The 24,558-nt window shown below is 42.0% G+C and overlaps 1 protein-coding gene across 4 annotated transcripts in view; it reads left to right on the top strand.

The window, feature by feature from the left end:
- UTRN (utrophin) overlaps nucleotides 1-24,558 on the top strand; it is a 386,536-nt gene that overhangs the window by 22,594 nt on the left and 339,384 nt on the right. For 3 of the 4 annotated variants that reach the window (XM_056344154.1, XM_056344157.1, XM_056344156.1), the window contains exon 1: nucleotides 12,234-12,365. The exons of the other annotated variant lie outside the window; for it this stretch is intronic. In XM_056344154.1, coding sequence (XP_056200129.1) covers nucleotides 12,272-12,365 — 94 coding nt within the window. In that variant the 5' untranslated portion in view covers nucleotides 12,234-12,271. Of the gene's footprint in view, nucleotides 1-12,233; nucleotides 12,366-24,558 lie in introns of those variants that run through there. 4 annotated transcript variants of the gene reach the window in all.

Here is a 24,558-nt window from a genome sequence, read left to right on the forward strand (position 1 = left end):
CTGTGAAACTTCTGATTCTCGCAGAAGCTCTGTATTGTTTCTGCAAGCAGTAGGCTGGATTGGATAGCGTGTACTTTCTTCTCGATTCCCACCTCCCAAGCCCTGCATGGTGTTGAGGTTGCTGCTGCTTGAACCTTCCTGCTCCCCAGCAGCAGCAGAACCTGGCCATGCCTTATATCCTCCCAAATCATAACAAACATCTTGGCTTTTCTGTAACAGAAGGTGGGATTTAGGGGAGGGGAAAATCCACAAAGAAACTCTGTCATCTGCTCACTGTGTCTGTGATCCGTCCTTGGGCTTTGGGGGACGGGCAGGCCATAGGATTGGTCCAGATGCTGTGGTTCGGAGGCAAGACATGAGGAATTCCCTCCTGTCATCGCAGCAGCCCCAACACAACATCCCAGCAGACTTCCTGGTTGGAGAAGTGGTTTCAGTTTGGAAGCAGGCTGTTATTGACACTGGCTTTCTGAAGCAGTGGAACAAATGGCAAACCGACTGCATCATCAGAGTGCCCTGCGTGGTTTTGGCCGGATCTGGCAGCTGAGGGCATGCGGGATTGAGTGAGTGGTCGTGATAATAATTGATAGGAGCTCCAGCTGTTCCTGTAGTAGTCACAAAGTTCTTGCTGTCTACAGCTTGACGTGCACCCTCGTACTGTTCTACCCCTTCTTCACCAGATACTGAAATACAGAGTTTGAAATGTGTCGGAGAAATTCCATGCAATTCTCAGGGGAGGCGGTGAGGGCTGGGGCAGGTCCTTGGCACTCCTCTGGGCTTGTTTGTCAGATAGAGCTGGCAAAGTGCTGTGGCTCAGCTGGGCTTCACCAGAAACCATGTGTTGGGGGTGGCTATGAGTCACGGTCTAGCTGGCTGCTGAAATGCCATCGTAGGGATGCATACAAGTTAGATATATTGTGTAAATGGTCTCCCCCCTAGTGTTTGCCTGTACCTGCTCTTGTGTGCTGGTGGGAGTTCAGTGTTTGCACGTGGTGTGGACCCCTGGGCATCCCCTGTTCTCTGCTGCTTCTCCATCCCAGTTGCCTGATCTTGCATGCAAGAGACAAAATGGGGGGCATGCAGTATTTATTTTCAGTATTGGTAGGAATTTATGCTCCCTTCACTGGGATTGTACAGGGATGCAATGAACTGGCCTGCTGCACCTCATTGAGTTTTGGCCCTACTGATGGAGGGTCAAAAAAATGCTTAGCAGCTGTATAGCTTGGGGGTAGAACAAGGCAGGGAAGATGAAGTTAATTGTGGTGGAATGGGAGGTACAAGATTGTTAGGATGACAGCACCTGATGATCATGTGGGATTGAGAAGACTGAATGAACTGTCTTGTGATTTGCTTTCAGAGCCGATTATTTTTTTTTCTTTCCTTAACAGTAGTGAGGTTTTTTGTTGTTTGTAGGAGGAGTAATTGAGTGTATGGAGGCAACTGGGGAGAAAGGTGGTAGAAAACAGCAGGGTTTGGGCAGTTTGATGTAAAGGATTTGTGGTCAAAGTAGATTTCTAAAAACTGCTGGGTAACGTAGCTTCTTGACTCTTTGGTTGTTTGCCTGCGTCCATGCTAGAGCTAATTTTCAGTGACCCAAGGCTTTGCATACACTCTGTAGCAGGAGTTTTACCAAAGGTAGATGGTTGTAGTTTTTAATGTTTATTTAATAACAACACAAACAATTTAATTGCGTCTGTATGAAATTCTGTTTCTGAACATTGTCACCCTTCTCCTAAACTGCCTTACTTATCTCGTGATCTAAACTGTAAAAGTTTTTATTGTAGGCATTCTCCCCCTTTTTTTCCCTGACACATTTATGAAGATAATATGTAATGGGGGGTTGACTTCTTCCTGTGGCTGACCTGAAGTAATTCTGTGATTAGAAAGTGATTTTTTTTTTTATTTTTTTTTTTTTTTTGAGAAACTTTGTTGTAAGGAGTGGAATGTGTCAGAGCTCAAAGTGAGTTTCAAATTGATCAAACAAAAGCACCTACAAGGAGACTGAAAAAAACAAAAAGGTTTAATTCTGTGATCATGGTACAAAGTTAAAAAAAAAAAAAGCAAAGCAGCTATGAAGTTTTATAATACTTCATTCATACAGCTGTCTTAAACTAGTACAGTTAGAATGAGGAAACTGCATAAATAACAGAGAAGTGTATATAACAGTATAACTGTCTGTGGGAATACTACAGTTAGATATTAAATTATTGATAATAACACAGTCTGTCTGCTTGAATACAGGTATTATAGCAAACTGCTCAAGTCTAGGACAAGCTGAAGGCAGAGTAACAAACAGCCTGGAGGGCTGCACACTCGTGAGTGAATTACAACTGCCATCAACTTGTTTCTGTGTTTTGTTGTTCTCCTCCTCCTCCTTTTTTTGTATTGGAGTTTTACCAGTGCATAGAGACTTCTCTAAATAAAAAAAAAAAAAACCAAAACAAACTTGTCTAAACAAGCTTAATGCAGCTTGCCTCAGTATTAGCTTGTGAAGTTAAAGCGCCTTTTGCCTGTATGTGTCGACAGGCCTGCAGAGAAATGAGGCACACTTTTCAGTAGCACCCTGTTGCCACTTGAGAGCGAGAAGTTAAGCTCCTAAGAAAGTAACCTGATGAGACAACCTGCTCAGTGCTTGGTAGCAGCAGCAAAAGCCAGTAGGATAGAAGGAAAGACAAGACAAAGTAAGGAACAAACCGCAATTTGGAGCACTTTGCTTCATGTGCGAGGCAGGTTGTGGGGTTATAAAAGCCCACCTGCTGAATGGAGTGAGTGTTCTGAACACACAGGATGGTGTGCAGTGTTTCAGAGTCTCAATCTATCCATTTTGGTGGAAAATCCTTTCTTCCAAGTTACTTACATTACATACTCATGTATTCGTAATCGTGAGTGTACGCACAATATACATATTTTTAAAATACATGAAAGCCGTCATCGTTTAGTCAAACAGGGAAGGGACAAGACAAAGGGGAAAAAAGAAAGTTTTTAAAGGCTTCAGCTTTACAAATGTTTTTGTAAAAGTAACATGAAAATTTTTTGAGCCTGTCATAAGGTTGTTGCAGTAAATGTCAGATGGCTTCATAACTGATAGTACAAAGTGGTGGTGGTGGGGATGAATAGCAGAAAAGCTGCTGCTCAGACCATGGATGAGACTGTGCACCTGCTCACACTTCAAACTTGAAAGTGTGATGCTTCAGTAAGGTGATCAATAATGTTTGTATAGCACGTACATCTGTTCTCCACCCTCAAATTGTTCTAAAATCAGCTAGTAAATAATATATCGTTGACACTAAATATTTATGTGGGAATGCTGTGTTGCATCACAGTAATTGTGAAGCAGGAATTGTGTTTTGGGGCTTCATTTTTCTGGCTTGGGAATATGTGTGATTTGCCAGTCAGTCTTGCACAGGAAGACTTCTTGGAACTTACTGTACCTGTGGCCTCTATGTCAACCTTCACATCACTTGAGCTTTAAATTCAACTAACACTCAGCTACACTGGTGACAAAAGCCTTACTGGTGGTGGCAACAGTAGCAGTTCATCATTGTACCGCAGTAGTTTGGGAGGTACAGATGGAGTTTTTGAGACGGGTACTGTGTGTGATTGCAGGCTAACTTCTGATCAGTGTATGCTAGCTTCACTTTGAATGTTTCTGGGAGTTTTTATTATGATATCTTAGTGGGTGGTGGCATTTGAAGAATAAAAGAATGCGATCCTTCTGTCCAGTGGAGCTTTGGTAATTACTCCTCCACACACTTGAGCTTAAATAACTGAGCCCAGTGTTTTCCATTTGACCTGGCAGAAGCCTGCAAAGTAGATGCACAGAAAGCTTGCTAATGTTTCTTGAAAACAAGTGAAGGTGTAAACACGCTACCATTTGCCGGCTTGTGAAATGGTATCATTTACTGCCCCTCAGCTGCTTGCTGCTGCCGGGTCCTCTTTCCATCACACCTCTGCCGATGGTGCACACTGCTGGTTTGTGTGAGCCTTCCTCAGCTAGTGTGGAGCTGAGTGAGGTGCCTGCTAACCCAGCTATTACTTAACCGCTTCAGCTGGTATGGGGGCTGGGCTGGTACCCCGGCCTCTCCTTGAGAACCTGAGCAGGTGGCTCGAGAGGGTACGCTTTATTTGGGAAAGGATGTGCACATATCTTTCCGCTGCTGTTGGATCTCTGCTTATGAGTGCGTGTGTATGGTTACCTTTAGAGAGGCTTGGGGCTTTTTTGTGTGTTTAGTTGTGTGGGTTTTTTCTTCCTCTAGGTAGTGGTTCAGTTGTGCTGTGTGCTTTGTCTCCTTTCTGGTCTTCTCCTTCCCCTAGTCCCTTGATACACAGAAATGCTGTGTTAAACTGAAGAGCCCTCCCTCCGAGAGCTTTAATTCTGTTTCTGCGGCCCTAAGAAAGCAGGTTGATGCTGTTTGTTACTTTGCTCTTTGTTCTTATCTGTTTCCCATTGCTAGTTAGCAGTGCAGTGTGGTGGCTTGATGTTGCTATAGCTGCTGTGTGATGGTCCTCTGTAAACTGACCTCAGCCTCAGACGATTTTAATAACCTGTTATTTTGCAGGTTCTGGTAGATTCAGTGTTTAACAAAAGACATGGTTTTACTTCAGTCTTTTTCTTGCTGTGCTAATTGGTGAGGGAGGAGAGAAAGAAGACCATTAATTTTAACAATAGTTTTAATGATGCACTTTTAGTATCTGACAACTGCAATGCAACGATTTTTTGTTTTAATACAGTCTTTGTAAAGTGTTATACCTACCAAAACATCTAATACTGGATTATCTTTTGAAATATACTCTCTGGCCTGGTTGCAGTCTTGGCAGCTTTAAACAAACACACAATGATTTGCAATTTTTAGCTGTTGAAAGCAGATCAGTTGCTAAAGGTTGTGAATCGGTGTGTAAGCTCTTAATAGTGAGTGCAACTTAACTGTTGGGACAAATTAACAGGAGGTATAGTAAGTCTGCAGTTAGCTGGAGGCTTTAAAGAGGATTTCCCTGGAGTGTGTTTTGTGGGGCGTTGTTTTTGGGTGGGTTTTTTCTTTTTGTAAAGGTGTCTTTCATGAAAGTAAAGCCTCATACTGTGGCAGCAGAGTAGGTAATTTTAAGATGGGTTTTCTGTAGTTTGAAAACCTTTGAGGTGTGACTCTGGCTGGGCACAGCAGAGGGAATGGTGCAGCACCCACCCTCCTCAGGCTGGACAGTGTGTGGCCCCAGGGGCTGTGGTGCTACTCCAGGACACTGGGCTGGGTACGTGCACCCAGGCTCTGCTGTGGTGCTGAGCCAGGTCCTGCACACCCAGTACAGCTTTCCCCTGCCGAGCTGAGTAGGCATCTTTAGGTGTGGGTTTTTTTGGTTTGTTGGTGTGTGGTGGTTTTTTTTTTTTCTCCCCCCCCCCCCCCCCCCCCCCCCCCCTCTGATAACAGCGCTGCTGTTTCAGAAAAAGGGATGCTTGCCTTAGGTTCTTGGCAGGAGACAGGTGTATCCTCTGAGGAATGGAGAGTTCAGCTGTAGATGTGTTGGGTGTGTAACTGTCCTCTCTCTGTAAATGCTGTATTTAGTCTTAAAGGACTAACTCCAGTCAGCACAAAGGAGTCAAATTTCTCATATGTATTTGTTAGATGTGCTAATGGATCAGAAGCTGCTTGCAGGAAGGCTGTCTCTGAGCTGCCCACAGTCAGCTACAATAACTACAGGGAACAGAGTTCCTCCTCCCTCCCCCTTAATTTCAGGGTGCCTCTGACGGTTTCTTACTGACTTCTAACTTTCTGGTCTAGGAAAAGGCAGCCTGTTTAGCTTGGGGAGCTCTCTATAGTACTCTTCCTGTTCAAGGAAGGAATGGAGAGACTCGGGGCTTGTAATGCAGACTGTTTGCAGATCCTTCTTTTCCTGGGGAGCAAACCTCCCCATCCTCAGCATGGTGACTGTGGGAAGTCCAAAGGCCACCGTTAACAGTTCCCGCAGAAGTCAGAGCAGCTGTGCACAGTGCTGTCCCTCCCTTTGCCCTCTATAGCTTTTAATTTTGGAAAAGGATGTATAAAATGGGAAGTAGACTGGCTCTGGGTGGGAGAAACTGAATGCTAATTTTGAGAAGACTGGTAATAAATAAGTGTACTTGTGACAGCCAAGTGGCAGTACACAAATAGCGCGCTGTAAATGGTACAGTTGGAGAGTTAACGTCTTAGAGGGTGCTATCTGATCACTCGCGCACTGTCCCAGGACATGAAAAACTTCCAGATGTTTGGAGCGGCCGTTGTTGGTGGCACTCTGCTAACTGCTAATGCCTCAGTCATGGCTCTGACTGTGCTGCTGTCAAAATGCACCTGTGAGAAGTTTAACTGTGTTTATCTCCCCTCCTTCTCCCCCAGTGGTAGGAAATGAGGGTTTTAGTTTTCAGGATGAAGGCTGTAGTTGCAGCACTAGCTGGTAGAGGTGTTCTCAGCGAAGGTCTGAAGGCTTTGGCAAGCAGAGGGCTGTGTGCTTGCTCCAGACCTGCTCTTGCTGCTCTCCAGGCTTCCTTGTGTGCTGTCCTTCCTGCCTGCCCAGCCTGAGGCAAACCCCAACGCCTCCGCACAGCCCTGCTTGGTCTGTGTGGGGAAAGCTGTGAGGGTTGGCTGCTCCTGTTGGCTTAGTAAGGTCTGTTGCTGTTCAGACTGTGTATATATAGTGTGTCTGTGTGTGTATATATGTATGTATAGGTAGGCTGCATTTAGAGCTTTTAGCTCCTCCTTCATCCCATGTTGTGGTACCTAAAGTTAGAAGGTGGTTAGTACTTTGCTGCTGTAGTTGGTGGACAGGGAGGAAGAGACTCCTTCCGTGTAGGAGCTGTATCCTGTGGAGCTCAGAGTATTTAATACATTGACCTACAGGCTTTGGAGTACTCTGGGTTGCTCTTTTGCTGTTGACAGGATGATTCTTATTCTTTTATTGATGTGTACCCTGGCCTGAGTTTGTTAGCAGAAGTACATTTAACTAACAGAAGCCAGAATGGATACCTACTCAAGTGTGCTCAAAATTAACATAACTGCAACTAAAAATGAAGTCCTACAGGTTTCCTGTTCCTCCCTCCTACATCTTCTAGTTTGAAAGGAATGAATCAGAAGACACTTACTAAGGAAGAATCCCTGTGCAATTTAGAAGGAAGCTTTGGGACATTTCTGTTCTTGGAGGCACAAACCGATGCTTACAGTATGAGTGACAGGAAGAGGTACAAGTAAACTTTTATTCATATGCTTAAGTAAGTCATTGCTTCCCAAGCTTTGGATTATGGCCTGGCATGTGGAGGACAGAGGAACAAGATGAGTTTTGGAGGAGTGCCTTTTCCTACAGCAGTTAGTAATGCTGCAGGGTCTGCTGAGGGCAGTGTCCTGTCCTGGTGGGCTGAGCCCAGGTTCCCCAGTCTGTCCCACTGCAGCAGGGCAATGCCTGCGGCCTGGGCAAATGGTATTGAGAACTGTAAACCACAAGGGTGGCTGCTTGGAGGAGCTGGGGCATCACATCTCTCCTGTGCTTGGGCTTGCGTGCTGCCACTTGGGGGTCAGCACAGGGCTTCCACTGAAATACACGTTACACCCCAGCATACAAGTACACAAGCGTTGAGCTGTGCATCTGTCACACATTGACTGGGACTTGTTTAATAAAGGTGCCCACAAATGGGCAGCAACCTTCTTTCAGAAGGTGTGCTTAGCATCTGAAATGAGAAGCAGAATGCAGAAAGCTCCTACATCTCCTGCAGACCTGCTGTCACTCCTCTGGGCTGCTGGCAACAGGTGGCCCAGGACATTTTGTGAAAGGGGAGCGCTGGTTGTGTGTTGTGGTTGGGTTTCACAGATATGACTGTAATGTAAACAAAGCTTTCAGAAAGATAATGTGCTCCATGGGTTTTCTCAGTATTTACATTCAAAATACTCCCTTTAGTGTCTGTACAAGAAGGAAAAGGGATTTCCCCCTCTCCAAAGATAAAAAAGGAACTTTGAAAAAGAGTAACTAAACCTGTGGAGATTCTTGAAAGGTGTCACAATTTGTTATCTACGGTTGCTGCTGTTATTTCTTTTGCAGGATGGCTCAGTTATTTGCAGCAGCCACAGACATGCTGTTTTACAAGAACCATGTGTCAAGCGCAGGGCGGCTGAGGCGCTGCATGCCGGAAGGGTTTGGTGTGTGAGCACTTAGGAGTATTTGTATGTTATCTGTATGGCAGTGCTCCAACAGCTGCCATACTCAAAACTGTGTTCCTCTTCCACAGTAGCGGGGGCCATTACTGTACTGCTGATCCTTTTCCAGGAGAAAACTTTTTGCTGATATGAACCTGCTGTGTGAAAGGAGGTTTAAATAACCAATAAATAAAACGCTAAAAACTTTGTTATCCATCTGAAGCTGCTATTGCTGTGGGTTTTCCTGGAAGTAGGGGTTAACAAACACTTGAAACATTACATTTGGTTTAATTCCTGTTGTTGCCTTTTCAGCATCCTTCTCCTTAGCATTGCTCTCTAAGCTCTCTAATTTGCTTGCTCAAGTTGCGTGGTCTGCTAATTCAAAACATGTTTGTCGGGCCAGTGGAAAGAAAAAAAAAAAAAAAAGTCCTGTCATGTTGTTGTGGTGAAATAAAACATCCTGAAGAAAATTATGTGGTGTTAATGTCCCACAGCCTGAGAAGTGCTTATCCAGAAGCTCAATATAGCAGTGTTATAAAGGGAGAGGTAGTGCAGGAACCCTGCAGAAGCGTGTTCCTCCTCCGGGAAGGAGAAGGCACTTGGCTTGTGCATGATGGAGAAGGAAAGCAAAGGCAGAATTCTGTATCTCCTTGCTTTGATCCCATAAGAAATTCTCTAGGTTGTTGTTTGTTTTTTTTCTCATCCATAAAACATGCCTTTCTCTGCAGACTTGTCTGGAAGAGTGGAAGTTCAGGGCAGGATTAACCAAGGCCTATGTGGAACAAAGCTAGAAGGAGGGAGGCTGTGAAAAAGAAGCCGGTTTCCTCTTCTCAGGGTCAAGGCATTCAAGGCTCTTGGAAGGCTCCCAGAAGGCAAAGAAGAAATGGAAACCAATCCCATTCTAGATTGCCTTGCATACAGGGGATTTTTATAATTAAAGGATGTTGCCCTCCAGTCCCATTGTTGTTTGCTTCTGTGAACTTTAATTTTACTTTAGACCTGGTGCTGACTTCATACGTGTTGGTGCTGTGATAGAGAAGTGATCTTAAGTATTTATGAGCTCACCTCCAAATGAATGGATACAGTTCTCTGTGGTTTTTCCTCCCCTTTTTTTAGTTTTTTTTCTTCCACCTCTACACTCTTTGATCTTCCCGTTCCCTGCTGCATGGACTGAGCTATGGATGGGTTCTGTCTCAGATATGAGGGGTGGCATTCAGACTTCCTCTTCTATGAGGACTGAGTTGCCATGTAAGCTCCAATTCTTCTGAAAACTGTTAAAGTCAGCTTGTCATGTGTTGAGCCTAGCCTTGTTCTTCTCCATGCTTTGTAATACGTGGACAAGCATAAAACCATGTCATTTTTACTTACTATACTTCTACTTCGCTCTACTTCAGCCTTCCCACTGTAGTTTCAGCTGGTCTGTTTGACTGGTATTTTTTATCTTACATGATGATAAGAAGACTAGGCAGCCAGCCAGCTGCTGTTGAACTATAATAGAGCCAGTGGTATGTACAAAATTTGATTACTGCTGTCAACACCAGAGTGAATAAAAGAGAGCACGTACTGCAGTCAGAGAGCTGCTAAATAAATGGCCTATTGAATTCAGTAGTAGTAGGAATAAGGCCATCTTCTCCTAACAAATGAAGTGGTTTATGGGTAGAGAGTGTGCTAGTGTGTTGAGCTCTTGAGTTTGTTTAAAAAAAAAGCAAATACTCTTCCTATGCCTTCTTTGAAGATTACTTTCCCCAAAAGCTTCCATTTCTCTGTTGCTTATCAGCTTTTGTGGTTAACGCATGGATTTCACACCTAGTACTTCAGATTTTGGCAGAGGCCATAGCTTCACTTTTAAAAGTTTAGCTTAAGAAATAAATAAAAAATTCCTGCCATCCTAAAGCTAAGTTCTTTGCAGACAGGTTCTGATATGATACTAATAATTCTACATCCCTATTGGTTTAGTATCCTACATGATACTAATAATTCTATCCCTATTTAGGCATGAGATACGCTATATTTAAATTAAAAAACAAAACACAAACCCACACAACAACACAACTCCCCCTTTTTAAGTTAATAAATACTCTCAGTATCTATCCTTATTGAAATGCTGGATTTTCAAAGTAAAATTTGCTGTTAGATAAAAGTTGTTTCTCTAATGTACCTGAGGTAGTTGCTGATGGCAGGCAGAGCTTGAGAGCTAGGGTTCTCTGGAGAATGTCTGGGGAACAAGCAGCTTCCCTCAGACCCTCTAGCATCTTCATGTTGAAGAGCGGCGGCTCAGAGGCTGGTGTTTCCCTTAACTGCTCTCACTCCCCCCACACCCTTTTATCGAGCGGTGGGAAACCCAGGAGTGTTGTAACAAACCATAGCCAGCTCCTGAGACTTGCACATACCCTTCAGGCTTGGCAAGTGTCCGACGGAGTCTTAATTTGTTTATATACGCGCCTTACCTTGGGGTGGCAGGGCCCGAGGTGAGATGGGGAATTGGATCAGTAGGAGAGCGCTCTTAGGGAATGCAGACCGGTCTCATCAAGACTTGGAAAAAATGGGGGTTCTGGGTGCTGTTCTGGTGTACCTGCACGGCCGCCCGCTGTCATCTTACACCTGGTACAGCTGGCAGTGTCTTTTTGGTTTGTCTTTGTGAAGTGCTTGGCACAGTAAGGTTTACATTTGTGTTTGCTATGGTAAAATATGTCCTGGTTGGTTGTTTCTAAAATAGGAATTTTAGCTTTAAAACTTAATTACCTTTCCACTTCACTCTTGTTTGTGTGGTCGACAGAAATGTTTGGATAGAAATGTCTGATTTAGGTCCCTGAATGTACGGTTGTCTTTATTCAAAGAAACAAAACTCCTTTTGTGTGCGTCTTTCAGACTTCAACTTTTGAGGAATTCTTAAAATCAGGGAAAAAAACCCCAACCAACCCAAAACAAAGTAAGACAAATTCTTGCCCCCCTCCCTCCCCTTGATTTCCCCCCCACCCTGCCCCCTGCCCCAATAGTGTCTGTCTGGTATGTGGCACAGTAAATTGTCCCAACTGCATATTAATGAAGAGATCAGAGCTGTGTTTAGAATAGTTCTCTGAGAGCATAATAACAATGAGACAGACAAATAACATCTTTCTGCTTTTAAAACCAATTCTCCTGTGCATAGTTCCTTTCTGGTTGTAGTGCTTGTACTTCTGTGTTACAGTTAATCTCCTCTTGTGTTATTTTTTTGTGACTACTGGAATTCTGTACAGTTCAGTATCCGAAAGCGTGTAATCTGGAATTGCACATCTCTCATAACTACAGAATTTGGAGTCCTCCCAATTTGATTATAAAGTTGGCAACAGGATGTTGAAGGTCGAGGGACTGGATTTGCCTTCTGTATCAGCGGTAAACCCAGTTTAAAGGCCTGCTTGTAAAATAACTCTGATGCTAACATAGCCTTGCGTTATTAACCTTCTGCTTTGCTGGGCTGTGGTCCATCTTGTTTGCCATTTCCGCTGTGCAGTAATCCCATGCCTAATCAGAGTCCATAATTTTTTGACCTGAAGATTTAAAATTGTAGAGATTCCTATTCATGCTAAAATCTTGTGTTAACGTTTTTTGTGCTCTTTTGAAAGGCCATTAAAATGTTTGGATGCTCACCTTGCACAATTGTTCTGATTTCAAGTTCTACCAAATGTATGGAAAAAGTGTTGTGCCAATACTTGCAAGCTTTTTGCAAAGTAAATGCTAAATATCTGTAGGATTTTTAAAATTAGTATGATATTTGACCAGAGAGGTTGATCTGAACAGAAAAGGAGAATTGCTGCCTTTCCTGGTTTTTGTATGTAGAATTCACCTTGCCGGTGCTTTGAAAGCTGTTTTCATAAGGTGTAGCAAAGCAGCATATCCATCTGTTTTTAAAGAGAAAAATCATCTCAGTTAGCTTGAAGCCTGTTACTTGTTCGTGTGCAGTCTTTCAAAAACTTTGTTTCCTGAATGGTTGGTTTTGTCAGTCACCATGTGGCTGAATGTGTCGAACCCTCTGAGGAAAACCAGTGCTTCCCTCCCCCTCGAATCCCGGCATGCAGTTCTTGCGTGGGTACTAGCGTGTACTTCCTCTGCATCTTCACTTTCCTGTTTTTCAAAGAGTGAGCTTGATCATGAGCGTTCACACAGCCAGAAAAGCTGTGTGGAAAAAGTACAAGGTTGCTGCACCTCAGGATGCCGACACGCAGACCTGTTACCCCTCGCCGGGTGAGTGCATGCTTACCTAGGTTTTCAAGACTGTGGTGGATAAAAGGATGCAGTCATGTTGGTCTGTGTTTATCTTCTACATCTGATGCAAGCTGATTTTCTGAACTCTATTTGAGTTTTCTGACTCTTAACAGGAGCAGGTTGTGGAGGCATGGCAGGAAACAGTCTGGGGAAAGGCTGTTTTCTGTGGCACTGCTCCATTGCAAGCGCTGTGCGAGCTCTGGCTGCACTGTACCTGCGGTCGCAAGATCCTCTTGGTAGTGCTTGTGTCGTAGGCTTCCTTTTCACCTATAACGTGTTTACTTTTTCATGGCGTAAGCTTATTGCTGTTCCATCTGACAATCTTTAATGCCCCCAATTTTCTTAAACTATGTATTGTTACAGTGGTTTCAGTGTTTAGTTACGTTTGGATTCTGTACAGTTCTTCTTACTGCGTCTTCTGGGACTATTTAATATATGTATTTATAGCAGTGCCTTCACCCCTCACACTTTTTTCCATTTTGGTGGTATCTCTAGGGAGCAATATTTTCTGTAACTTGGAAAGAATATGTTTTGGGGAGGGGTGCTTTGGAGGAGAAGAAATTGGGGGTATTTTCTTTCTGCCATCCTTTCTTACCAGTTCCAATTGACATCTTATGGATCAACTCTTCTGCTGTTTTGTGACCAGGACCAAATAATACAGATTGGCACAGAAAAGGCAATTTGAGGTTTTCTAGTACCTATGAGTATCCTGTTTAGATACAGTAATTGGCAGATGGAGGCTGATTATTTTGTGGAGTCGTGGATGCAGAACCTGCTGATCAATAGAGAATTTGGTCCATTTGACTTGTTTGATGTGGGTTTTTTGGTGGATAAAGCTGGAGTCTGAATATGGATTTTTAAAAAGAGAAACAAAAATCCTCTTAAGATGTAGCAGCATAATGGCTAACTTAAGAATAAAATGATGGGCTGGGACTCTGATCTCATGTATGTTTGCTTCTAGAACAATGAGGTGGATTTGGATATATGCCAGTTTAGTTAAGAGCAGGAACTTTTCCTTTATGGCCCTGTCTGAACTGACAAAAATGTCGAGAAGACTCAGTAATGTGAGTGAAGTTGCTTTTAACTGACTCTGGAGAGCTTGCTAAATTATAGGTCGGAGAGATCTGGTGTTCTTCAAAATCTGCATGTGTTCAGCCTGCTAAGAGGTACAGCTGCAGTTGATCACTCTTGGAAAGTTAGAGGTAGGAGAAAATCAGTTTCCTTGGTTTTCAGCCTGGGCCATTGTTCAGGGAAAATGTTTGTTCTGGCTCTGTGTGAGTTTGAGGACTATATATTGATTTTTTTTTTTCTTCTTTATCATTGTATTTTTAGAAGAGTATAAACTTGGGGCAAGTGTTATAATCAGCCATTCAATTAACTGATGAACACTTGAGTTGTGAAGCCTCTAAAATGTTCATCTATGGGATAATAAAGGGGTCGATCTCTCTGAGATTTTCTGTTTCAGTCCTTCAGGTGTTTTTAATGTGTAAGTGCCAGTGTGTGTAGGTAATATTTGGTGATGTTTGCATGTCTATGGATGATTTCTCTGATGGTGCCTGTCCTAACTGGGACGAGGCTAAGATATAAATTGTCTAGTTGAGTAGCAGCTACTTTATTGCTCAGGTGCTTGGTGTGATTGAGCAGAGTGTGCTTAGTGACTGTTCCTTAAGGCCTGTTTAACTCCCTGTGAGCTGAGAACCCCCCGTTTTTAAAAGTGTGCTTATCATGGCTGGTATATTGCAATTATAATTTTTCTTAATCAAACAGCAGAATTTTCCCAGGGAATTCCTTCCTAAGTCTTCATAAAGTGTAGGACACTCAATTTGCTTCCCAGGAGAGTGACTGTCTCAAATGCACTGTAATCTGCTCGCTTTTTTTTGTACTATGTATTTGGAGGCTGTGAGGGACTGTGGCTTTGGACACTCAGAAGGGCTGGTGTTGGAAATGCACAGAGAAGAGGAGAGCAAAAGATCTGAAAAAAAGGTAGCAGGTTAGAGGCACAAGAGGGAAAATGAAAGAAAAACTGAAGGTAGAGGAAATTAAATTTGCGGGGGGAAGACTGAGGGGACAGAATTTTTGTTGATGCAGTACTGCAAATGTTCAAGCAGGAAAAAAAATGGGTGGAAAAACTGGGAGGGCTATATGTGTGCATAATTGTTTGTTCTTCATGTCCATTGCTTTTCACACAAATCCAGAATGTAAATATCAGGGAGGCTTTTGAGAAGCGTAGGAAGCCCGTTGTGTGCAGCATGCTGGCTGGAAGGCTTAGAGGTGATTCTCAGCCTGTAAACATTGTGCTGCCAGCAGAGATGCAACTTCAGTTTTGTTGGTCAACTGCTTGTTGTGAGGACTGGTGGGGGCTGGAAGAAAGGAGGAGGTCGGAGCTCATATATGATAGAAGTATATGAATGTAAATTAATTGGTTTAGGTGAAAACAAAATGGGGAAGGCTCTTCTGTCCTCTGAAGCCTAAACAACATGAGCACCTCTAGTCAGAGCAATCTTTGTTTTTAGGCTATGTTTATAGCCTAAAACTTACAAAACAGCAATTTAGCTCATCTAGTGGGATGTCGTCTTTATAAATGTCTCACCTCTCTTAATAACCTTTTAAGTTCAGGTCGGGGATGGATGCTGGCAGCGTGGTGGCACTGGTAGGCAGTGTGGTGTCTAACTGGAACCAAAGCTGGCTCTTTTTCTGGAAGAGGGAAAAACAAGGGATCTCTTACTTTCTTCACCTGTTCAAACAAATGGGCTCTCTTCATTGCTGTTCCATGGCATGGGAGATGGTTTATACTCTTGCAGGAAAACTTCTGAAACTGTTCCAGGAAAGCTACGGGGCTATTTTGTATTTACATATGCATACCTTACTGGTGTAGCAGTATTTGATGTGAATATTTTTAATTTTTTTTTTCCTACCTCGATTGCCTCATTACCCAGATGTATGTCACCCTGTCATTTGAGGGGAGGATTCTTACCCTATATTAAGGAGGTAGAAAAAGATGCCAGTACTGCAAAACCTTCCGGAAGAGGTTGCCCTGTGGCACTGTTTCTATAAAAGGTCAACTCTTAAAGCCAATAAAGCACTCTGCAATAATTGAACAATCTGTTAGCATTTTAACAATATGCCACTAAATATTATTACGTTAGCTTTTTCTTCTGTTGACAACTGTATTTAAAAGAGATCAATTTACATTTTGTGTGAGCTAATTATTGTGCAGCTTCCACCCCAGTGATTAAAAGTGTTATTTTTTTTTTTATAGCAGTAGGAAATAATGGCAATTACATGACTGAGGCATTTTGCAATAGTTCCTGGTAGTTTTGCAGCATTTCTTTTGAAACTCTGCATTTAGCTTCTGTTATCATTTTGAGTCTCCCCTTCTGGCTCTGATAGCCTACCTCTGGAAATCCCAGGAACACTAGCCTACAAATGAAAAGCTTCCTTCCGGGTGGGAAGGAATTTATTTGTGTTCCCACAAGATATATGCAGCTTGAAATTATTCAATCATGAGCCCATAGGCTGTTACGATAGTAAAAATATTTATTGCATTGTTCACGTTGCTGTAAGCCCTGGGTTGGTTGGTTTGCTTAGTAGAGCTGTGCTGGGCATCAGGTTTGTTTGATTTGAAACAGCTCTGGCTTTTTAAACACGTGAAAAAGGTATGCTTCCTTTTTGGCAGCAGGTGATGAAGGATGTGTTCTGAAATACAGCATTGTTGTAGATGAAATGAGTAAGAACAGATTACATAGAATTACTATTGTATTATGTATGATAATTTGAAGAACTTTTGGGTCTTCACACAAACTGATTTTCAGGTTCTGAAGGACTTTATATTTTTTTTTAAAACTCTTCCTATGTATAATAAACTATTAAATGCACATGCATGCTGAGAAAGTAGAAAATAGTCTTCTGTTGTCCTGTAGTACAGTCCCGTTTGCAAACTGTCGGGGAGCGTTTTGTGGCTGGGAGCAGACTGTGCCCCTCCGCACTGCGCCGGACTGAGCGGCGCCCGTGACTCACTTCTACCGTGTGGAGAAACCACGTTCCCTCTGGCCGGTGAATAATCTGCTGCTGGTTCACTTTTATGTTTTCGCTAAAATGTTCTGACCCTTAACTGGAGGGTTCCATATGCTTCCTGCCCTCGTCCCTGATGAATAGGGCAGGAATTGGCAGCGGCATGGCCTGCCTATGTGACCTAATTTGTGTGGAGTCTGGGTGGAGCCCGCTCTAATCTACTAATCTCTAATGAGAAAGTGAATTGCCGTGGTTCCCGGCCTGATCCTTCTGGTGGGTAAAAAGTGTGCTTGTGCTGCAGGGGAAAAGGACATGCCTTGTGTCGTGACACTTGTTACACACTGAGACGGGTTTCTAGCTAAGTGTTTAGAAAAGCGGCAAACAAACGGTTCAAGGGTCGCCGCAGAAATTCAGAAACGTGGTGGCTGGCTTCAGTGCTGCGCGGGGGGACAGTCGGCAGCTTTCCCCTTGGGTCTGCCTGCATCAGACCTGGCACGCAGCAGTGTGTACTGGCAGCTTTCTGTGATGTTTGACAGTTAAAAAAGCAGTTAGTGTCGCTTGCGCAGATGGAAGCAGAATCGTATCTGTTTTATCTGTCTTGTGAAATTTCACTACAGTGTGGATTTTATGCTGCTGTTATGAAATATCTCCTCGTTATTGAGACAAAATATTGTTCAGGCATGCTTAACTGTTCTGGGTCCGATTAACACAAAATTAGAGCCAGAGAAATACTAACTTCCAGCATATAGGTGCAATATTCAGTTGTATGCCTGGGATGCAAAGAGGGCTGGGCTGATACTGGAACTGTGACAATGTTGACCATGTCAAAGATCACGCATTTCCCTTTGTGCTGGTAAACTGGCTAAAAGGCGTGCATCAAGGTTTTTAGCTATAAGGCTACTTTTTAAAGAAATAATATGTGGTGACCTGGGAGCTCCTGTCCCTGCTTGACCCTCTTGTGCTAGTGACTGGTTACAGCCCAGTGCTTTTGCGGGTCCTGAGCTGTCCCCCAGCACCAAGGCTTCAGGACTGCCTGCCTCGGGTTGTAAGAGAGCATCCTGCTGGGCTTTCTGAGCTGGTGGTGTGGAGCCTTTAATATAGCTTCTTTTTCTCTCAGCTATATTTTCCCCTTGCTAGAATTGTACAGCTCAATCATTTTAAGCTTCAGATTATTTTAAAAGGTTCTTAGCTGGTTTTAATACCTTGTAATGCAAAATATTTTTAAAGCAATTCAAAAAAAACTCTGTGTGCAAACCATTGAAATTAACTTCTGCTCCCAGCTCAGCTATAGTAAAATCAATATTTACTTAGCCTGTGTGACCCGAGTCTTTTTATATATAGGAAAACGTTTATTTTCACTGCTGCTTTTAAGGTAGCAAAGAGATAGTAAAGTTGATACTTTCTGAAGGTAGAACAATAGGTCCCCTCTAAAGCTATTTTCTCTCTTATACATACAGTCTGCATGTTTTTTTGTCAAATTCGTCAGGCACGCCCCTTTCTAAAAAAGTTAGTTGCTATTTTCACCACTTATAATGCAGAAAGCAAATAAATATGATTATGAACTTTTTTGTTGCTGAAATAAATACAAACTTGGAACTGAGTGTTTGAAAACCAATCTATATAAATAGCATTCACTTTCTTTTCTCTAATTTTTTATAATCTGTCTTGCATTATATTTTTTTGACAGATATAATTTGTTGCTAAATCATGTGGTAGCTTTCTGTTCAGTGAACAAGTTCTACGCTTCAGCTTGCTGGTGACAATTTGAGCCTGAAGGTTATACACTGGGATTCTTATCACTATGTACAAGAAAGGCAGAAAATGCTGTCACCTGATGTCTCACCATCATTCCTGTATCTGTTGCCATGAAATCTCAATCAAGCATTTCTTATCTAATCTGCAGGCGGTAACTCCAGTAGCTTAAAAAGGTTCCAAGTGTGGGTTACACAGATAAAGTTCTTGTGAGGACATGCCTCAACCTTATGTTTAGTAGTATTGAATGCATGTAGAGACTCCCACAATGATCATGCTCACATCTCTAATAAAAATGAGATAAAGTGTTGTTGATTAACTTCACTATCAGTAAGTCATCATTTGATACTGTACTTTGCTGTAGTAAGCGAGCAGTAAATATGCTGGGCACTTAAATGGAAGCAGGTATTTTATCCTTTCTGTTTTTGACCTGTGGACAGAACTAATTATACAAAAGTTAGTTAGCAGCAAGAATAGCAAGTGCTGGTACCTAGACAGGATTAAACCAATTGCAGAGTACCTCATGGTTTTTTAGTTAATTCTGATGTAGTTTCGTTCTTGCCTTTAATATAGTCAAATGGTATGTTCTTGAAAATAATCAAACAGTCTGTTATTCCCACTTCGATGTACCGCGGCAGCCTTCTATTGCAGGTGCTTTCGGTTTTGAGTAATTTATCTGTCAGTGACTACGGGAGAAAAAAAAAGCGCTTCTTTTAACCAAGTAATTTTATTGGCTTTGGAATTGAAAGAGAAACCAAGATATTGCTGACAATGCAAGATATGTTATCCTTCTGAGATACTTCATTTTGGCAATGAATTAATATCAGAAAACAGTGCTGTTTCAAGTGTTGTTTCTGAATGAAATGATTTATGACTGATAGTGTACAATACCATAATACGCTTTCCTTGTATGTAGAGCATCCATTGTTTCTCTGGTTTGGTTTTTTATGTATTTGATGGTTTGCTTGTTTGTTGTGTGTGGTTGTTTGGGTTTTTTTTTTTTTTTTTTTTTGGTGTGTGGATATTTTATTTTTTTTTTTTACCAATAAAAATAGCTTCAAGAGTTTGCCCTCAGGAGTTGAGCTGGAATTATTTTATGGCCAGCTAAACTAGTTTGCTATCTTACCTGACGTTGTTCCCTGAGCTAAGGGGAAAGATTTTTCTGCATAACTTGCAGTAAGTGTGCCTTATTGCAGTTAATATCATCTTTATTGACTCTACAAAACAGGTTTGGTGTTCAGCCCCTGTGGTGGATTGACTTTGGTAGCTGCCAGGTGCCCACACAGCTACTCCTCTCACTCCCCCTGCAACTGGCCAGGGGGAGAAGATAAGGTGGAAAAAGCTCGTGGGCTGAGATAAGAACAGGGATATCACTTGCCAATTTCAATTGTGTTGAAAGCAGACTTGATGGGGTGGGGATTAATTTAATTTATGTCCTATTGAAATAGAATAGGATAGTGAGAAACAAAGACGTAAACTAAACCACCTTCTTCATACCTCTCAGCTTCTTCCCAGGCTCAACTTCACTCCTTCATTCCCAAATCCTTGCCACCCTCCTGCAATGGGAACAAAAAAGCCTGCTTATTTAAGTTATATCTTCAAATAGTATTGTTTCTTTATTTGTGTGAGAAGCTGGCTTTTCTTGGCAGACGTGCAGTCAACCCTCAGCAAAAGCATGAGTTTAAAAGTCCAAAAATGTCCGCATGCTAAAAATGGACTCTTGGTCTGAAACAAACTTAAGTATATCTGAAAATAATTCAAAATACTATTTAGCCAATATGCTAATGCTTGTGGGAGCAAGGTTTGGCTGACAGTGTTTCCTTGTACCTTCCTTTATGGCGTGTGGCTCTAAAACCAACAAACGAAACCCATGTTGAGGCAAGCAGACTTGCATTAAATATTTGCAGCATCTTGGAAACACTCCTGATCGGCTGCTAAGCAAGTGCAATGTTCTGCTGCTCTGAGTGTAAACATGACTCTTGTTTTTAATGGCATCAACTGAAGTAGCCTGCAGGAGCGGTGAGGCTGGTTTACAGCCAGTATAAGCAGAAGCAGTGGATGTTTTATAGCCTCTTTTCCTGACGTCCTGGAATGGCGTTCTATATTCCTGCACAGTACCCTGTCTCCCATCCCCTCTGCAGCTTGCACAAAACTGCATGCCTTGAAACTATCACTTTCCAGAGCGATAAAGGGTGACTCGGGTCACAGCGGCAAAAGGTACATGTTCTAATAGCATTGTCCTAGCAAATATCCTTGAACATTACGCACAGCAGAGTCATCGCAGGTAAATAATTAGCTGTTGTTTTGACAGTGTTAAGGTGCTCTTAATCTGTAAGATAGGAGACTGTTTGGCTAGCCTAAAAAATATTCATTCTAGCCATTTGGAGGAGGGAACAAACAAAAAAAAGCCACCCAAACCCCACCAGAACCAAACATGAGTGTGTACACAAATTACCAGTTTCTGGAGGAATTCAGACAAATAAGTGTTTTTCATCAGTTCGGTAGTTTAGCGTGCAGCCCTGCGCAGCCGCTGCTCCCAGTTCAGTTAAAAATCTGCTGTAGCACTATGAATAAATCTGTAGCCATCTTATTTTTCATAGTGTAGTTTGTGGGAACAGAGCAAAGTTGATGCTGGAGTTAGAAGTTCCAGGCAGCCTACAAAGCAACAATTGTTGTGGGAAACGCTTTACTGGTGTACAGTAGCTCTTGAAGACTTTTGAGGCAGCTGATCCTCTCTGATTGACTTTGTTTTATTATTGACTGCTTTGTGGTGGAGGAGTGCTCTCGCATGCCTAGTAAAACATGGAAGCTTTTTTCTGGTTTCTCTGTCTTTGTGCATTCATTCTCCTGTCGTGTTCTCATGGGAACATAAGTGAATTATTGAACCTTCGCCTTTGCAAGAAACAAATCACATGTATAGTTAAGGAAGAGTTAAAACAAAGCTCTGAAATGGTAACTTACCCTGTCAAATAAATGTTTGTTTTGTGGGGGAAACTCCCTGGTATAGGTAAAGTGTGGTGCGTTTTTAACTTTGCACAAGTATGATATTGCTAATAGTGTGGCGTGTTTTCTGTGTGTGACCTTCACCTTTCCTCCTTTTCTGTCATGCTTAAATACTTCTTTGATGTTCTGTGATATCTTCCATTTCTCAGGCTCTTGTTTCATTCGCTCCTTCCTGGTGTTACTATAATAGGACACTTCTGTGTTTATCTCTTAACTCTGTTTCTGTGTCTTAACTGATACCTGTTTTCTGTCTCAATCTTCCCCCCTCCCCATATTCCTTTCTGCTGTCCTGTGGTTTGGAGATTTACACGATCCAGTTGATGAACTTGTGTCATAGAGTTGGAGATGATACGATAAATACAGATACCTGCGTTTCATCCTTGCTCGCTCTTCATTTTTTGCAACTCTTCATCTCCCAAGAATTGAGTGTCCTCGCATACTGCTTTCTTGTATGGCTTTTTCCACTCTGCTAAAGGCAGAGAATAAAAAAGAGAAATAATTATTTTCTGGAAGATCTGATTTTTTTCCGTAATGTTCATGTCTAGGAGGTGCAGGTAGTACAGCTTGGCAGCTGGAGTTCTGGGTTATCTTCTCCAGCTCCCTTACTGAGCCCAAATTACATTTTGCATTTGAAGGGCGAGAAGGCTGGTAGTTGCCCTTCATTGCTGTTGGTTTTTGCAGCCATGTAAAGACTTGAGGAATAATAGTGAAGTGTTGTGCTATGAACAGAAAGAGTGGAACAATGTGACTCTGGTTGTAGACCAGACTAAACGTTCTGAGCTTTTATTTGGTTAGTTTTTGGAAAGTTGTTGTGTTTTTTTCATTGTATACTTATCTCTGCAGGACTGGAGACAAGGCTTTTGAATGCAGAAGGTTGTAATTAAACACACCAAGATTCAAACTGGCATAATAGGTTGCTAAGTCAGCTCTCAGTCATGCTAATTCTTTTGAGAGTAAAAATCATCACATATTTCTTTTCCTAGCCTCCTTAGAAGTCCTCTTTGACACTCTGGTGATTCTTTCCTTATGCTGTTTCCTTTCACTCAGTTTTCACTTGTCATCTACAAAATTTGGGAGTTCTGTTTCTGAATAAACAGTAGTCTGCAAAAGTCTTCTTGTGAAGCCAGTCATGCCAGTTCATAGTTGGACTGAAAAGATGCTGAAGGATAAAGCTAGGAAGCAGTATTCTGGTCCATACTGCCTTTTTAACACTTTGAGAGCCCTCATTAGCTGGGCTGTGTAACTTTGAGGGGGATAATAGGAATATTTAGTAAAATAACTGTATAAAAAAGGGAAGACTGGAGCTTCTGGCCACTTGAGCTATCCTTCAAATGTGAATTTTCATTTCCAGACTTACTGGACAGTGATAATACTACTTGTGCTGTTTGAGCAAGTGGCAGGTAGGTAGGTACCGTGACGTTCAAAATGCATTTGGTCCTGCTACACCAGCTCACAGACATGCATGCAGTTGCAGGAATTCTTCCCTTGCCACTTTGATGTGGTAGGCTTTGTGCATACTTGGGTTTTGTAAATGATCCTGCTGCTGCCACAGGTTGGTCGTATGTGTCAGCTGGGGACAATCTGAAATATAAACAGTATATTGCAGCTTGCTCTGTGATGCTTCAGCCAGCAGTGTGCATGAGTTTGTGTGGCCTTCCATACATCATTACTACTGTTTCCAATTTCCTTACTCCTTTGCAGCTAAAAAACATATGTCCTTTTTTGTACTGCTGCTTTGCCTGTATGTTCTGATTAACAAAATACTCTGACTGTTAAAGAGTAGCCTTAATACAGCAGTAGTGTGGAAAATCAGACGTGGTAGGCGATAACATTAACTTAAATTAGAGATCTTCAAATACGAAGATCTAACCCCTGTTATGTGAGTTAAACTTTTTATATTGTTCTGGATGAAACGTTTGTGGTGTTTCTTAAAATAAGTGGTTTTGTGATTTAGTTTTTGGGAACGAACAACCAGCTGTAGAAAAGCCTTAGAATAGCTGCTTAATATTAAGCAGTTCAAGGTTTTCAACTGTATTCATATTACAGTGGTTAAAGATGATATGTTGAAGCGGAGCAACTTAAAAGACCTGTGTAGGTTGGAAATGGAATCTGACTAAATTGCAGGCATGATAACATTGTTAAGCATCACAAGTGTTTGGCAATTACAAAGCAGCCAGACGCTCGCTGACTTTTTGAACATCTTGTGTGTCATATCCTCCTCCCTGCCTGTCTTTGAAGGCAAAAGTACTAGCTGTCCCTACTTGGCCAGTTTAATCAACCAACTTTTGCCCAGTGAGTACAGCTGTGTATTGCTGCAAATTCACATTGCTATTAACTTGAGTAGCATTAAGAAAAATGCCTGCTAATGAACTAAAGAAATCACAGAGTATTCCAGACTCACTGTGCTGCCTTTCTGAGTTTAGGTGGAGGGAGAAACCTTGGTGAAAGCCTGATTTAGGGCTAATATGTATTCAGTTAAGGTTCTCTGACCTCTTGCCACAGTAAGACCATGTGGAGAATGGCAGTGTGTGGTGAACTTGAAATTGATCAGGTGTTAACTCAGAGTGCATCTGCAAAACAGAGTGAGATGTTCCAGCTTCTAGCAGGCTTTGTCAATTGTTGTGTTCTTAATTTTGCCTTGTTCAATGCAGGTAAGACTGGCAGAAGTACTCAAGTTACTTGTGATAGTTAAGAATGCAGAATGTTGGGAGTAAACCTTTTTTTTTTTTTTTTTTTTTTACTTGTGTAGAAAACGATCTAAAATTGAGTTAGTACTTTCTAAATGCATTCCCAGTTTCTGCCCACACCTAGTTTGTAGCATACCACACTAAGATTCAAAGGCAAGTCATGTGAAGACTACAGAGTCTTTAGCAGATCACCTGTGATTTCTCTTTTGTAGTTGTGTTTCACCTTGTTCATACCACTTTTGTGTTTCACCTTGTTCATACCACTTTTGTGTTTCACCTTGTTCATACCACTTGTTCTTTCTGTGATGTTAATGTTGTTTTAATGTTTCAGAAATAATAATCTTCCTTTTTATTACTTCCATTAAGGTGTTACTTCTATTTGCATAACCCAAAGAGTGTGAAATGTATTGTTGTTGGTTGGTGGTTTGTTTTTTTTTTTTTTCTTTTACTACCAAGCTTTGAAGTTTGTCATCCAGTTAAGTGCATAATTTTATTGAATCTGAAATTCATAATTCCTGTACACGTGTATGAATTTCATTTGTTATAGTAGGTTTCTCACTCAGAGAAGAGTGAATAGGTCTTAAACATAAAGCAAGTTTCTCTTAACCCCATTGGGGAACTACTTCAAAAGAGTTTTGCTTTTCTTTGATAAAGAGCCAGTCTTTTTGCATGCTTCTGGAATTGCATCCCTGCCTTTATCCACATGTCCTTTCTCTCCC

The sequence above is a fragment of the Falco biarmicus genome, chromosome 6 (genome assembly GCF_023638135.1).
Source record: "Falco biarmicus isolate bFalBia1 chromosome 6, bFalBia1.pri, whole genome shotgun sequence".
NCBI lineage: Eukaryota > Metazoa > Chordata > Aves > Falconiformes > Falconidae > Falco > Falco biarmicus.